The sequence below is a fragment of the Manduca sexta genome, unplaced genomic scaffold, assembly GCF_014839805.1.
Source record: "Manduca sexta isolate Smith_Timp_Sample1 unplaced genomic scaffold, JHU_Msex_v1.0 HiC_scaffold_63, whole genome shotgun sequence".
Lineage (NCBI taxonomy): Eukaryota > Metazoa > Arthropoda > Insecta > Lepidoptera > Sphingidae > Manduca > Manduca sexta.
The window spans coordinates 612,043-625,985 of record NW_023595440.1 but is presented as its reverse complement, the minus strand read 5'-3'; the positions used below and the strand labels follow the sequence as shown (position 1 = coordinate 625,985).

Sequence of the window (13,943 nt, the reverse complement as noted above, 5' to 3'; positions counted from 1 at the left end):
GCCGGCGGCAGCGCAGACTGCGCAGTTCGCCGGGGCCTTGCACTCACGGGCTTTTGTGGCCCGCTTGACCGCAGCGGTAGCAAAGGTCGCTGCGGTCCACCGCGCAGTCGCAGCGCTCCCGGACGTGTCCGGACTCCAGGCACCGGAAGCACCGCATCGGCCGCGACTCGAGGACGGTCACCCGAGCCGCGGTCCAGCCAATAAGTATGCGGGCCGCCCCTAACCTTTGCGCCGCCTTTATGGGCAAACGAACCCAGGCGGTTCCAACGCCGGAGCGATCGGGGCGAATTTGCCCAACTTTGATCGCCTCTACGGCGCACTCACCGGCCTTGGAGAGGGCCGCTGCGACTGATTCTGGGGTGGCTGTATAGTCCAGCTCACTTAGCCGCAGTTCCACGGTCTTCGTGGGCCGGGAGATCTTGATATCTTCCGACCACCGAAGCACTCCTCAGCCTTGCGGCGAGGGAGTCGGCCCTCTTCAGAATTCGCCCCGGGCACCTCGTACATTGGGGCGCCCGTGGCCGCAAACTTTGGCCTCATCTTGCTTATTTCCAGGCCGGTGAGGTCTACCTTATTTTGGGCGTCCGTCAGGACGCTCTTGTGTTAGGCCCTTCGCAATTGCTGCTGGTGTGAGAGATGACTACGGCCGCAGTGCGGGGCGGCCGCGGTGTTGGCTCCTTCCGGCGCGTCGGTTTCGGCGGGTGCGTGCTGTTTGTTGGCGCTGCTGCCGGCTTCCCCTTCTTCTTTCTTCTGACCACCTCGACCCACGGCGTGTCCACGTTAGCCGGGCTGGCGGCACGCGGGGCTCTGGAGCGGGTTGGGCTGAGGCGGTCCGTTCTTCTTGCCCTTTTGGGGGCTTTTGTTTCGGCGTCTCTCTCCTTCGGTCCTGGGTCTTCGCCGTCGATGCCGTCGTGAGTCGCCGAGGGCCGTGGAGGGACCCGCGACGGGTTGTGGCGGCGCGCTGGAGGGCCCAGCGACTGGAGCAGGGAGGGGGGCGGGAGCGGGAGCGGAGTGGGCTGCTCCCTTCTTTCCTTTTCCCTTGCCTTTGGCCGGTTTGGGTTCGGCGCCCCTCCTACGTATCCGCTCGTCACGGGAGTTGTGTGTCCCCGGTGGCGGTTCTTCTTTCGTGGGCGAGGGTGGCCTTTGGGCCCCATCAGGCCGACTCCAGCCTGGCTTGGACCCTCGCTTCCACCATCGCCAGCATCTCCTCCGTCGATGACTTGTTTGGCGGACGCCTCCAGGTCTTCGAGGCGTCGTTTTAGGGTGGCATTCTCTTCCCTTCATGGCCTTCATGTTGGCTTCAAGACGGGCACTGTGTTCCTGCCACTTCTTTATTTCCTCCTCGAGGCGCGCGATGACAGCGGACTCAGGCTGTTCCACGTACTTCACGATCTTGTCCGTGACCCAGTTAAGCGCCTTCTGGGAAGTGCCTTTTAGGGTTGCCTGACTTCCTCACGACATTGCGAACAACCTGGGTGCACTTACGGAGGTCTTCCTTCAGTACTGGACGATCCTCTTCGGTGTCTGATACTCTGGGGGGGACCGGCGACTTGATAAATTGCAGCTGGTCCTCCAGCTCCTTCTCTGCGTCTTTCCGCGCGGCTTCCCGTTGAAGCCTGTCACGCTCCAACTGGGCTTTCTTGAGGCCGACGTACTTGCCCACTGAGGGCGGGCGTCCTCTCATTCTGCCGTCGATCGCCTGCGTCTTCGGCGCCGGTTCATCGGTGTCGCTGGTCAAACTGAGCTGCGAAAAGCTGCTTCTTGTTTGCGACTTCCTTCTCCAGAGCTTTTTGCTCCTCACGGTAGAGCCACTCGCTCGAGTCCGTGTCCAGGCTCAAAGGCCGCGCGAATTCGGCTGCCACCTCCATGGGCATCGCGCCCGTTATCTCCTTCGGTACATCTCGTCGTTGGGCTTTGCACCCTTCGACCACCGCCTCCGGACGAAACCGGAGAAGGCAACTTCGTCAATAAAATTATTGGGGTTTTGTTTTGATTAAAAGTTTCCATAATTGTTCCCACGAGTATGGGGAAAGGGTGGTCCGCCCAGGCAGTGCCCCTGTACCTGGGTAAGCCTAGCGTAACCCGCACAGAGTGTCGGCCGGTACTCTGGCGGGGGTCGCACTCGAGACCGAACTACCCATCGGCCATGCATCCTCGCGGTGCGCCGCCGCTTGAGATTCGGGGTGATTTTTATAGAGGTTTTCTTCCTCGCGGTCCGGGCGGTTAAGCCAAGACCCTCGGTCCGGCAGGAGCGCGAGACATATCCACAGACCTCCATACCGGGTTACGATCTATGACGGTGGCAATGAGAGGGAAAATCCCCCACTGCCTGCTCGGGGCGGGGTGAGCGCACACCGAGCCCGCCGACACCCCCGGGACGGAACCGGAGCTGCCCGAGATGGGCCCCACGACGTTGTCCTAGTCGACGGCGGAAAATATCGTCAGCGGGCCTACTCGCCAACGCCACAAGTGACGGAGAGACTAGTCGACGACGACACTGTCCGACGGCGTAACTAGACGGCGGCCGCCGCAAGAGGCGACGACCGTCAACAACTCGTTGTCAGGATATTCGCCGGCGCGCAGATCAGCCTGATCGGTCTGATCGACGCGCCGTTGCCCAGGGTGCACCACGAGGAGGTTTCCTGACCTAGCACCCCAACCTAACCTTTTTTTTTTTTTTTTTTTTTGGTTTCGCGGAGAAAGTACCTTATTACTACCGCCCAGCCTTCGGGGGGCGACTGAGCGGTTATGTTGGGGTAGCCGTTGCCTTACGACCCGACAATTGAGCGGCCCGGAACCCACGGGCGGCGGTCGGGCCGAGTCCCTAACCCTAACAAACTAGTCCCTACGCAACGACCTACCAACTAAAACTCCGCGTTGACCCTCTTCGGCGCATAGGGACGACTGCGTGCTGCCTCGAGACTGCAGGTCCGAGTTTCGTCCGCGGCCGCCCCTGCGCGGTGCCGCCTTGCGGCCCGTCTCCTAAATGGGGGGGGCTCCTAAGCCCCCGCGCACCGAAGGACGCTCTCAGCGTCAGCGGCAGCGTGAGGTCAACACCACACTGCCGCCCATCCCGGGGGCCACCGCAATGTGTCCCTGAACGCACTACACGCACTGAAAAGTGCGCGCTCACTAGGACGGACAGCCCCCTGCTGCCCGCCGACGACCCCCTTCGTGGCCCCTATTAGTCGCCTCTTACGACAGGCAGGGGTTTACCGTGGTGGTATTCTCCAAACGCCCCCATTCCACAGGGCGGGAGACGCCGGTCAGTCGTCCACCCGGCGCCTCCTACGTCTCCTCTGACGGCGGGAGGGATCGGCCCGTTCCCGATCCCTCTCGGCACTCTCCTTCTGCGAGAGAACCACCTCACAGAAGTGGGCCACCGCACGCCAGGCCTCCCGACTGTCGACCATGGACGCGACCACAGCCGGCAGCGAGAGGTCTCCTCCGACGACTGACACGAGAGCGCTGCGCTCATCGTCCCAGGCTGGGCAAGACTCCAACGTATGTTGGGCCGTATCCCGCGGGCAGTTGTCACAATGGTGACACACGGCGCTTATCTCCGTCCTGCTATCTGACACAGGTACTCCCCGAAGCACCCATGCCCGGTGAGCACCTGTGTCAATCTAAATGTTGCCGCGCCGTGGCGCCTGTCCAGCCACTGTGCAAAGACAGGACGCACTGCCGCGACGGCCCGAAGCCCCGCTGACGGGGCCTCCAGCCTGAGACGCCACTCCTCCACGGCGGCTCGCCGTAAGGGAGGCCCTTTTGGCCTCCACCTCCTTCAGGGCCGGACGCTGCCCATTCCTGAACGCCTCCTCCCTCCAATGGAATGTATCGGAGAGAGCCTTGGCGTCCAGATCCCAGGGCAGGAATCCGGCCAAAAGACTAGCCGCCTCGAACGAGACCGTGCGATACGCCCGTATGGCCCGCTGCGCAATGACCCGCTGTGGCCCCGCAGGAGAGCGGCAGAACGCTCCCCTAGGGCGTCAGCCCAGACCGGGCTGCCGTATAGTGCTATGGACCGCACGACCCCGTGGTATAACCTTCGACAAGGGATATTTGGACCTTCCAGGTTGGGCAGCAGGCTGGAAAGAGCGCCCGCCGCCCTGGTCAACTTTGTCCTTAAAGCTTTTTAAAATGGGCGCTGAACTCCCACCGGCTATCCAAATCAAACCTAAATACTTCATGGTATTGCCGATGGGAATCCGCACCCTCCACTACGATGTGGGCACCGGCCGGTGGCCCCTCCGAGGCCCGTGAAAGCAGATGGCCTCGGTCTTCTCGAGGGCCACCTTTAAACCTAAACGCCGAATGCGGCTCACTACATGACCGGTGCCCACCGCCGCCAGGATCGCGGCGCCCTGGAAGGTCTTAGACGTCGCCGTGACCAACGTGTCATCCGCATAACACGTCACGTCGACGCCCCAGAGATTGGCACCACGGAGCACCCAGTCGTACCCGATGTTCCACAAGAGGGGGCTAGAACCGACCCCTGTGGAACACCGCACGACATCGCTCTTCGGTGCTTACCCGTCGGCGCCCGGATACACCACGTACCTGTCAGAAAGGTACGCGTGCACCAGACGCCTGAGATAGGGCGGCACCACGTGGTACCGCAGTGCTTCCTTGTTGCATGGCCAGGGGACCGAATAGAAAGCGTTAGAAATCTCGAGAGAAACCGCGATGACGACCTTCCCCCTGGCCACTGCTGCCTCCGCCTGCGACTTGACCCGCAGAATCGCGTGGACAGTTGAGCGTCCACTCCTAAAGCCAAACTGTTTGTCGGCCAAATTTGGACCGACCCTCTCGAGATGCTCGACGAGGCGCGCGTGTATAATACGCTCAAAAAGTTTGGCGACCTCGTCGAGCAGCACGATGGGCCGGTAGGCCGACGGCGACTCTGCGGGTCTCCCCCTCTTTCTTAAGCAGGACGAGCTTCCCGACTTTCCAACGCGCCGGGAAGACGCCCTGCACCATACAGGCGGAGAATAGACTGCGGAGCCGCGGCCCCAAGTACTCGAGGGCTAACACCCAGGCTTTCCCGGGGATGCCGTCGAGACCCGGGGCGGTGTTTTGCCCCGCAGTCGAAACACTGCCGCCCGCATTTCCGCGGGCGAAACCTCTGGAATATCCCTTGCCGAAAGTTCCGACGACGATGACGCCACTTCCGGTGGCGCCATCGGTGGAGGAGTGGTCTCCTCGGTGGCCGGGAACAAGGCCGCGACAACGTTGGCCAACAGATCTGGCCTGAGACTCTCCGACAGTGGGGGCGCCGCCGAACGAAGCTTGTTCATAACTAGCTTGTATGGGCGCCCCCACGGGTCCGCGTCGAGAGTCTCCAAGAACTCCCTACGTGCCGCGACCTTGGCCCTATGAATGGCCACCCGCAGCGCTCTCTTCGCCTCTTTGTAGAGGCCGTAGAGCTGCCGCTCCTGGTCTTCGTGCTCACTGCTGCGAATGCGGCGGCGGCGATGCCTGGCGCATCGGCGGCGCGCAGCCACGCATGACGCGCGCAACTGAGCTAACTCCGCCGACCACCAGTACACCTCCCGCCGCGGAGGACGACGGAGCGCCCGGGGCATGGCGGCGTCGCAGACATCCGACATTGCCTCCCCGAACCACTCCGCCTCCTGCTCTACCCGAACCGGACCCTCCGGCTCGGGGAGCCACGACATTGCCAGAGCGGCCAGCTCTAGGGCCTCTTTGTCGAGGCGCCTTAACGCCCACCGCGGGCCGTCCTGTCGAGGGGCACTCGGTCCACCAATACTATTGGGCCGGATACTCGGGGCGCGGAGACATCGAACCTTATATAACGGTGGTCCGACAGCGTCTCCACGCCCACGAGGACTCTCCAGCCCTGGACACGACGTGCGACGGCGGGGCTCCCAAACGACAAATCCACAATAGACCCGCCGTTGTGCCGCACGCACGTGTCCACCGACCCCTGTTCAGGACGACCAGGCCGACGGAAATCGCCCATTCCTCCAGGACCTCACCGCGAGCGTCGGTCGCCGGCGAACCCCAGACCGCGGACTTCGCGTTGAAGTCGCCGGCGACGATCGCCGGGTGAGGTTGGCCCTGCTCAACCAGGGCCCCCAGCCGAACGAGAAAGGATTCGAACTCGGCCAGAGGTCTGTTGGGGAGAAATAAACTCCTACAATCCACAAGTCCCCCAACAGAGCCGCGACGCATCCCTGGCCCTTCTCGACTTTTGCGAAGGGCGGGGAGCCAGCGGCACCCTGGTGATGATGGCCACCGACCCGTCGATGTCCCCTACCCAATTATCTCGGGGCGGGACAAAAATACGGTTCGGCGACCACGGCCACTTGCACCGACCACTGCGCCAGGCTTTGGGACAACAGGTCCTGGGCGCGGGCGCAGTGGTTGATGTTCGCCTGGAGGAAGCTTAGGTCCATTATTGATGGGCGATCTCCTCCACGTCCATCTCGGCCACTGGTTGCGGTGGGCCCGCCGCCTGCGGCTGGGACAGAACCTCAGCCGCGGCGGCATTCCTTCCTTGGGGCGGCGCCGCGTGCGTCGGGAGGGGGCAGAACAAGCCTTCCCCCCGAGCCGGTGCCTGGCGGGCCTGCCGGCGGCAGCGCAGACTGCGCAGTTCGCCGGGGCCTTGCACTCACGGGCTTTGTGGCCCGCTTGACCGCAGCGGTAGCAAAGGTCGCTGCGGTCCACCGCGCAGTCGCAGCGCTCCCGGACGTGTCCGGACTCCAGGCACCGGAAGCACCGCATCGGCCGCGACTCGAGGACGGTCACCCGAGCCGCGGTCCAGCCAATAAGTATGCGGGCCGCCCCCCTAACCTTTTGCGCCGCCTTAATAGGCATCCTGACCCAGGCTGTCCCTACACCGGATCGATCAGGGCGAATTTGCCCAACTTTTATCGCCTCTACGGCGCACTCACCGGCCTTGGAGAGGGCCGCTGCGACTGATTCTGGGGTGGCTGTATAGTCCAGCTCACTTAGCCGCAGTTCCACGGTCTTCGTGGGCCGGGAGATTTTGATATCTTCCGACCCAGCGAAACACTCCCTCAGTCTTGCGGCGAGGGAGTCGGCCCTCTCTTCAGAATTCGCCCCGGGCACCTCGTACATTGGGGCGCCCGTGGCCGCAAACTTTGGCCTCATCTTGCTTATTTCAAGGCCGGTGAGGTCTACCTTATTTTGGGCGTCCGTCAGGACGCTTTTGTAGGTCAGGCCCTTCGCAATTGCTGCTGGTGTGAGAGAGATGACTACGGCCGCAGAACGTGGCGGCCGCAGTTTTGGCTCCTTCCGGCGCGTCGGTTTCGGCGGCTGCGTGCTGTTTGTTGGCGCTGCTGCCGGCTTCCCCTTCTTCTTTCTTCTGACCACCTCGACCCACGGCGTGTCCACGTTAGCCGGGGCTGGCGGCAGCACGCGGGGCTCTGGAGCGGGTTGGGCTGGAGGCGGTCCGTTCTTCTTGCCCTTTTGGGGCTTTTGTTTCGGCGTCTCTCTCCTTCGGTCCTGGGTCTTCTTCGCCGTCGATGCCGACGTATTCGCCGGAGCCGTGGAGGGCCCTGCGACGGGCTGTGGCGGCGCGCTGGAGGCCCAGCGACTGGGGCAGGGAGGGGGGCGGGAGCGGGAGCGCGTTGGGCTGTTCCCTTCTCTTTCCTTTTCCCTTTGCTCTTGGCCGGTTTAGTGTTCGGCGCCCCTCCTACATATCCGCTCGTCACGGGGAGTTCTGTGTCCCCAGAGGCGGTCCTTCTTTCGTGGGCGAGGGTGGGCCTTTGGGCTGGCCCCATCAGGGCCGACTCGAGCCTGGCTTGGACCCTCGCTTCCACCATCGCCAGCATCTCCTCCGTCGATGACTTGTTTGCGGACGCCTCCAGGTCTTCGAGGCGTCGTTTTAGGGTGGCATTCTCCTCCTTCATGGCCTTCATGTTGGCTTCAAGACGGGCACTGTGTTCCTGCCACTTCTTTATTTCCTCCTCGAGGCGCGCAATGACAGCGGACTCAGGCTGTTCCACGTACTTCACGATCTTGTCCGTGACCCAGTTAAGCGCTTTCTGGGAAGTGCCTTTGAGGTTGCCTGACTTCCTCACGACATTGCGAACAACCTGGGTGCACTTACGGAGGTCTTCCTTGAGTACTGGACGGTCCTCTTCGGTGTCTGATATTCTGGGGGGGACCGGCGACTTGATAAATTGCAGCTGGTCCTCCAGCTCCTTCTCTGCGTCTTTCCGCGCCGCTTCCCGTTGTAGCCTGTCACGCTCCAACTGGGCTTTCTTGAGGCCGACGTACTTGCCCACTGAGGGCGGGCGTCCTCTCATTCTGCCGTCGATCGCCTGCGTCTTCGGCGCCGGTTCGTCGGTGTCGCTGGTCAAACTGAGCTGCGAAAAGCTGTTTCTTGTTTGCGACTTCCTTCTCCAAAGCTTTTTGCTCCTCACGGTAGAGCCACTCTCGCTCGAGTCCGTGTCAAGGCTCAAAGGCCGCGCGAATTCGGCTGCCACCTCCATGGGCATCGCGCCCGTTATCTCCTTCGCTACATCTTCGTCGTTGGGCTTGCACCCTTCGACCACCGCCTTTCCGGTCGAAACCGGAGAAGGCAACTTCGTTAATAAAATTATTGGGGTTTTGTTTTGATTAAGTGATTCCATAATTGTTCCCACGAGTGTGGGGGAAAGGGTGGTCCGCCCAGGCAGAGCCCCCTGTACCTGGGTAAGCCTAGCGTAACCCGCACAGAGTGTCGGCCGGTACTCTGGCGGGGGTCGCACTCGAGACCGAACTACCCATCGGCCATGCATCCCCTCGCGGTGCGCCGCCGCTTGAGAGTCGGGGTGATTGTTTATAGAGGTTTTCTTCCTCGCGGTCCGGGCGGTTAAGCCAAGACCCTCGGTCCGGCAGGAGCGCGAGACATATCCACAGACCTCCATACCGGGTTACGATCTATGACGGTGGCAATGAGAGGGAAAATCCCCCCCACTGCCTGCTCGGGGCGGGGTGAGCGCACACCGAGCCCGCCGACACCCCCGGGACGGAACCGGGAGCTGCCCGAGATGGGCCCCACGACGTTGTCCTAGTCGACAGCGGAAAATATCGTCAGCGGGCCTACTCGCCAACGCCACAAGTGACGGAGAGACTAGTCGACGACGACACTGTCCGACGGCGTAACTAGACGGCGGCCGCCGCAAGAGGCGACGACCGTCAACAACTCGTTGTCAGGATATTCGCCGGCGCGCAGATCAGCCTGATCGGTCTGATCGACGCGCCGTTGCCCAGGGTGCACCACGAGGAGGTTTCCTGACCTAGCACCCCAACCTAACCTAACCTAACCTAACCTAACCTGGCCTAACCTGGCCTGGCCTAACCTGGCCTAACCTGGCCTAACCAACCTGGCCTGGCCTAACCTGGCCTAACCTGGCCTGGCCTAACCTAACCTGGCCTAACCTGGCCTAACCTGGCCTAACCTAACCTGGCCTAACCTAACCTAACCTAACCTAACCTAACCTAACCTAACCTAACCTGGCCTGGCCTGGCCTGGCCTAGCCTGGCCTGGCCTGGCCTGGCCTGGCCTGGCCTGGCCTGGCCTGGCCTGGCTGGCCTGGCCTGGCCTGGCCTGGCCTGGCCTGGCCTGGCCTAACCTGGCCTAACCTGGCCTAACCTAACCTGGCCTAACCTGGCCTGGCCTAACCTGGCCTGGCCTGGCCTGGCCTGGCCTGGCTGGCCTAACCTGGCCTGGCCTAAACCTGAACCTAAACCTAAACCTAAACCTAAGCCTAAACCTAAACCTAAACCTAAACCTAAACCTAAACCTAAACCTAAACCTAGGCCTAAACCTGGGCCTAAACCTAAACCTAAACCTAAACCTAAACCTAAACCTAAACCTATACCTAAACCTAAACCTAAACCTAAACCGTATAGTTTTACCTAAACCTAAACCTAAACCTAAACCTAAACCTAAACCTAAACCTAAACCTAAACCTAAACCTAAACCTAAACCTAAACCTAAACCTAAACCTAAACCTAAACCTAAACCTAAACCTAAACCTAAACCTTCCTTCCTTCCTTCCTTCCTTCCTTCCTTCCTTCCTTCCTTCCTTCCTTCCTTCCTTCCTTCCTTCCTTCCGTCCTTCCTTCCTTCCTTCCACCTAGCTTTAAGTTCGACATCACTCGTAAACTCGGCAACATCAAGATCCTTAGAGAACAAGTTTTTGATTTCGGACACAAAATATTAATTATGCGATGCGTCTTGGTGAAATAGCTGAAAAACGTCAAACCATTTAGGCTTTTTATTAGTGACACATAACTATAAACAGAAAACTGCTGACACAAGACTAACCTTTCTTAATTATTTAAATTGATAATTATATAAATGTATCATGTAGGTACACTAATACTGTTGGTATTAGTGTACTTAGCGAGATCGGCAATTGCGTACTGCTGAGGTGGACAATGGGAACCCGGATCAGACCAGCACCCCAACAAATGCCACATCGACCTTCGTCGTGCAAGTCAATCTGCAGCGTAAGAAGTTGGCAACAGAGGAGCTTCTTATAGAAGCAACCAACAGAAAGGTCGATGTGGCATTGCTCCAGGAGCCATATGTGGGAAGCAAAGGTAGAATGAGGGATCATCGCGGGTCAGAATCTTCCAAGGGATAAACGGAAACGGGGCCGTAGTCAAGTCAGCAATCGCGGTTTTCAACGACGGTTGGACTGCGACCCCGTGCCCGGCCCTAACCACGACCAACATCACAGTGGTGAAGATTCAAACCGGAGCGCGTGATCTGATTCTGATCTCATTCTACTTTGAGCCAGACAAACCCATAGGGCCATACTTGGAGCAGTTGGGGAAGGCGGTTGAAACACTGGGTCGAAACGGAATCCTCATTAGGGGCGACACCAATGCAAAAGCATATGGTGGGGCAGCGCAGAGACAGACAGTAGAGGAGAAGAAATGGCGGGCATGCTTGGGGAATGGGGACTTCAGGTACTCAACGACGGCGGGTCTCCAACGTTTGAAACGGTGAGAGGAGGGAAACTCCTCACCAGTCATATTGACATAACGGCCTGCTCAGAGGACATAGTGGACAAGATAAACGACTGGAGGGTAGACGATACCATGGCGAGTTCGGACCACAACGCGATAACTCTGAAAATTAGAAAAAGTAAAGACAACAATGTTAAACGTAAACATAAAACAACAAGGAAATACAATACAAGGAAAGCAAACTGGACATATTTTAACGAAAAATTGAAAGAGCTGTTAGAAAATAACAAATTAGAAGAATCAGAAATTATAAATATAAATAATAAAACAAATTTAGACAAGATAATAAATAAATATATACAAACAATAATAGAAACTAGCAATAATACAATACCATTAATAAAATCAAAAATAGGATAAACTTACCGTGGTGGTCCGATGAACTCGCCAAAATGAAGCGTGAGGTGAACACCAAAAGAAGGAGAATCCGATGCGCAGCGCCGATCCGAAGAGCCAAGGTCGTCGACGAGTACCTGAAATCAAAAGAAGAATATGAGAACGAGGCAAAGAAGGCTCAGATTGATAGTTGGAAAGAGTTTTGTAGGAAACAGAACAGAGAAACCATTTGGGAAGGAGTCTATAGGATAATAGGAAAAGCATGCCCGATGAAAGAAGATCTGCCATTAATACACCAAGGACAGACCCTTACCGAAATAGAGTCGGCGAAGCTGTTGGCGGAAACGTTTTACCCAGAAGACAATCCAGAGACCGATAACGCAGAACATCAGCGGATAAGAAGTGCAGCCACAAAAGTAAATGATAGAGTCTATGATGAACCACATGACCCACCATTTACCATAGAAGAACTCCACTTAGCTGCAAACAGCTTTAATCCAAAGAAAGCTCCAGGCTCAGACGGTCTTACAGCAGATATCTGCAAACAGGCCATAGCGGCTTCCCCGGGGTTATACCTGTCACTGGCTAACAAATGCCTCGAACTTGGCCACTTCCCGACCATCTGGAAGGAGGCAACGGTCATAGTCCTCCGGAAACCAGCAAAGGAGGACTATACGAATGCTAAATCGTATAGACCGATAGGCTTGTTACCAGTGATGGGTAAAATCCTGGAAAAGATGGTAGTGGGTCGAGTGAGGTGGCATCTGCACCCTAGGACACACCCCCGCCAGTTTGGCTTTATGCCCCAGAGAAGCACCGAAGACTCCCTCTATGTCCTGATGAAGTATATAAGAGACAGACTATCGGAAAAGAAAATAGTAGTCATTGTTTCATTGGACATAGAGGGAGCCTTTGACAGCGCCTGGTGGCCAGCAATCAGGGTCAGACTGGCGGAGGAAGGATGTCCAGCCAACATCAGAAGGGTTGTAGATAGCTACCTCCAGAGCAGAAAAGTTAAAGTAAGGTATTCCGGTGAAGAGGTCGAGAGATGGACCTCCAAGGGATGCGTACAGGGATCCATTGGAGGCCCAACCTTCTGGAATCTGCTCCTCGACCCACTGCTGTTCGAGCTTGACAGACGTGGCAGTCACTGCCAAGCTTTTGCCGACGACGTGGTGCTCGCGTTTGAAGGGCAAGAGATGGGCGAAATACAAAAGAGGGCCAATGAAACGCTGGCCTATGTGAAGGACTGGGGAATCCGAAACAAACTTAAGTTTGCGCCGCACAAAACCAAGGCCATGGTAATAACGCGCAAGCTTAAGTACGATTCCCCGATCCTCCACATGGGGGGCGTAGACATTGGTCTGGAAAAACAAATAAAAATACTGGGAGTCACCATCGACAGCGGGCTGACTTTCAATACTCACGTCTCCGAAGTTTGTAGAAAGGCAGTCGCCTTCTACAACAAGCTATCCCGGGCGGCGAGGCTGCAATGGGGGCTGGGGCCAGACGTTATAAAGCTGCTATATACGGCTGTCGTGGAGCCAGTAGTTTTATACGGAGCAAGTGTGTGGGCCCCGGCCTCGCGAAAACTCGGAGTGAGGAAGCAGCTCGCTGTCGTCCAAAGAGGCTTTGCGCAAAAGCTGACGAAGGCCTACAGAACCGTCTCACTAAACTCGGCCCTACTGCTCGCCGGAATATTGCCCCTCGATATACGTGCGAGGGAGAACGCCTCCTATACGAAATAAAGAGGGGATACTCTCGGCGAGTGGTGGGAGACCGAGAGGTGGAACGGCCTGTGGCCTACGGCGAGCTCGAGCACCCGGCGCAGCGGAGCATGGTCCGATATCGGTGCCTGGCGGACGGTGCAGAAGTGAACCAAATTACCAGCCAGTGCCTCTGTATATATACAGATGGCAGTAAAATACAAGACAGAGTCGGAGCGGCAATCTCAATCTGGGAAAATGCCGCCGAGACAAGAAGCAAAAAATTTAAAATGGAATCCTTCTGCACCGTCTACCAGGGCGGAACTGCTGGCCCTTCACGGAGCCACGGAGGAAGCGGTCAAAAGTGTGAGGGAAATTTGCAGCGTCCTGAGCGACTCGAGGGCGGCGCTGGACACCGTAGCAGACGGAACTTCCCTCCATCCCCTTGCGTTCAAAATTAGGAAAAATTTAAGAACATTAAAAGAACGCAACAAAATAATAAACCTATTTTGGATAAAGGCGCACGCAGGGATGGAGGGAAATGAGCGAGCAGACGAGCTCGCAAAGGACGCAGCACTTAAATCCAAAACCAAACCTCAGTATAGCAGATGCCCTGTCTCATACGTCAAGAGACAAATTAGAGCGGAGTCAGTCGATGAATGGGACAGGCGCTATACAGAGGGAGAAACCGCTTCGACCACGAAGATTTTCTTCCCTAATGTCGTGGAGGCTCATCGGATTATGAAGCAAACACCTATAGACCCGTTACTAACGCAGGTGTTCACAGGGCATGGCGGATTCTCCGAATACTTGCATAGATTCAAGTGTAAGGAGAGTCCGGCATGCATCTGCGATCCAACGGAAAGTGAGTGTGTAATGCATGTG

General features: G+C 57.8%; 1 protein-coding gene across 1 annotated transcript; it reads right to left on the bottom strand.

Moving 5' to 3' along the window:
- Window positions 1–587: 587 nt before the first annotated feature.
- Window positions 588–1,684, bottom strand: LOC119193520 (serine/arginine repetitive matrix protein 1-like). The gene is made up of 3 exons (XM_037447136.1): window positions 1,486–1,684; window positions 1,314–1,430; window positions 588–1,243 (listed from the first exon to the last, which is right to left on the bottom strand). Exons 1-3 carry the CDS (start codon window positions 1,682–1,684, stop codon window positions 588–590), a joined length of 972 nt encoding a protein of 323 aa, XP_037303033.1.
- Between the last annotated feature and the right edge of the window lie 12,259 nt (window positions 1,685–13,943).

What these genes read in the sequence shown, in the direction of transcription:
- LOC119193520 (XM_037447136.1), bottom strand. Translation starts at nt 1,684, where the DNA reads ATGAGAGGACGCCCGCCCTCAGTGGGCAAGTACGTCGGCCTCAAGAAA. An exon ending in AGTACTGAAGGAAGACCTCC is followed by an intron (nt 1,431 to 1,485) that starts GTAAGTGCACCC and finishes CAACCCTAAAAG; the next exon opens with GCACTTCCCAGAAGGCGCTT. An exon ending in AAAGAAGTGGCAGGAACACA is followed by an intron (nt 1,244 to 1,313) that starts GTGCCCGTCTTG and finishes GACGCCTCGAAG; the next exon opens with ACCTGGAGGCGTCCGCCAAA.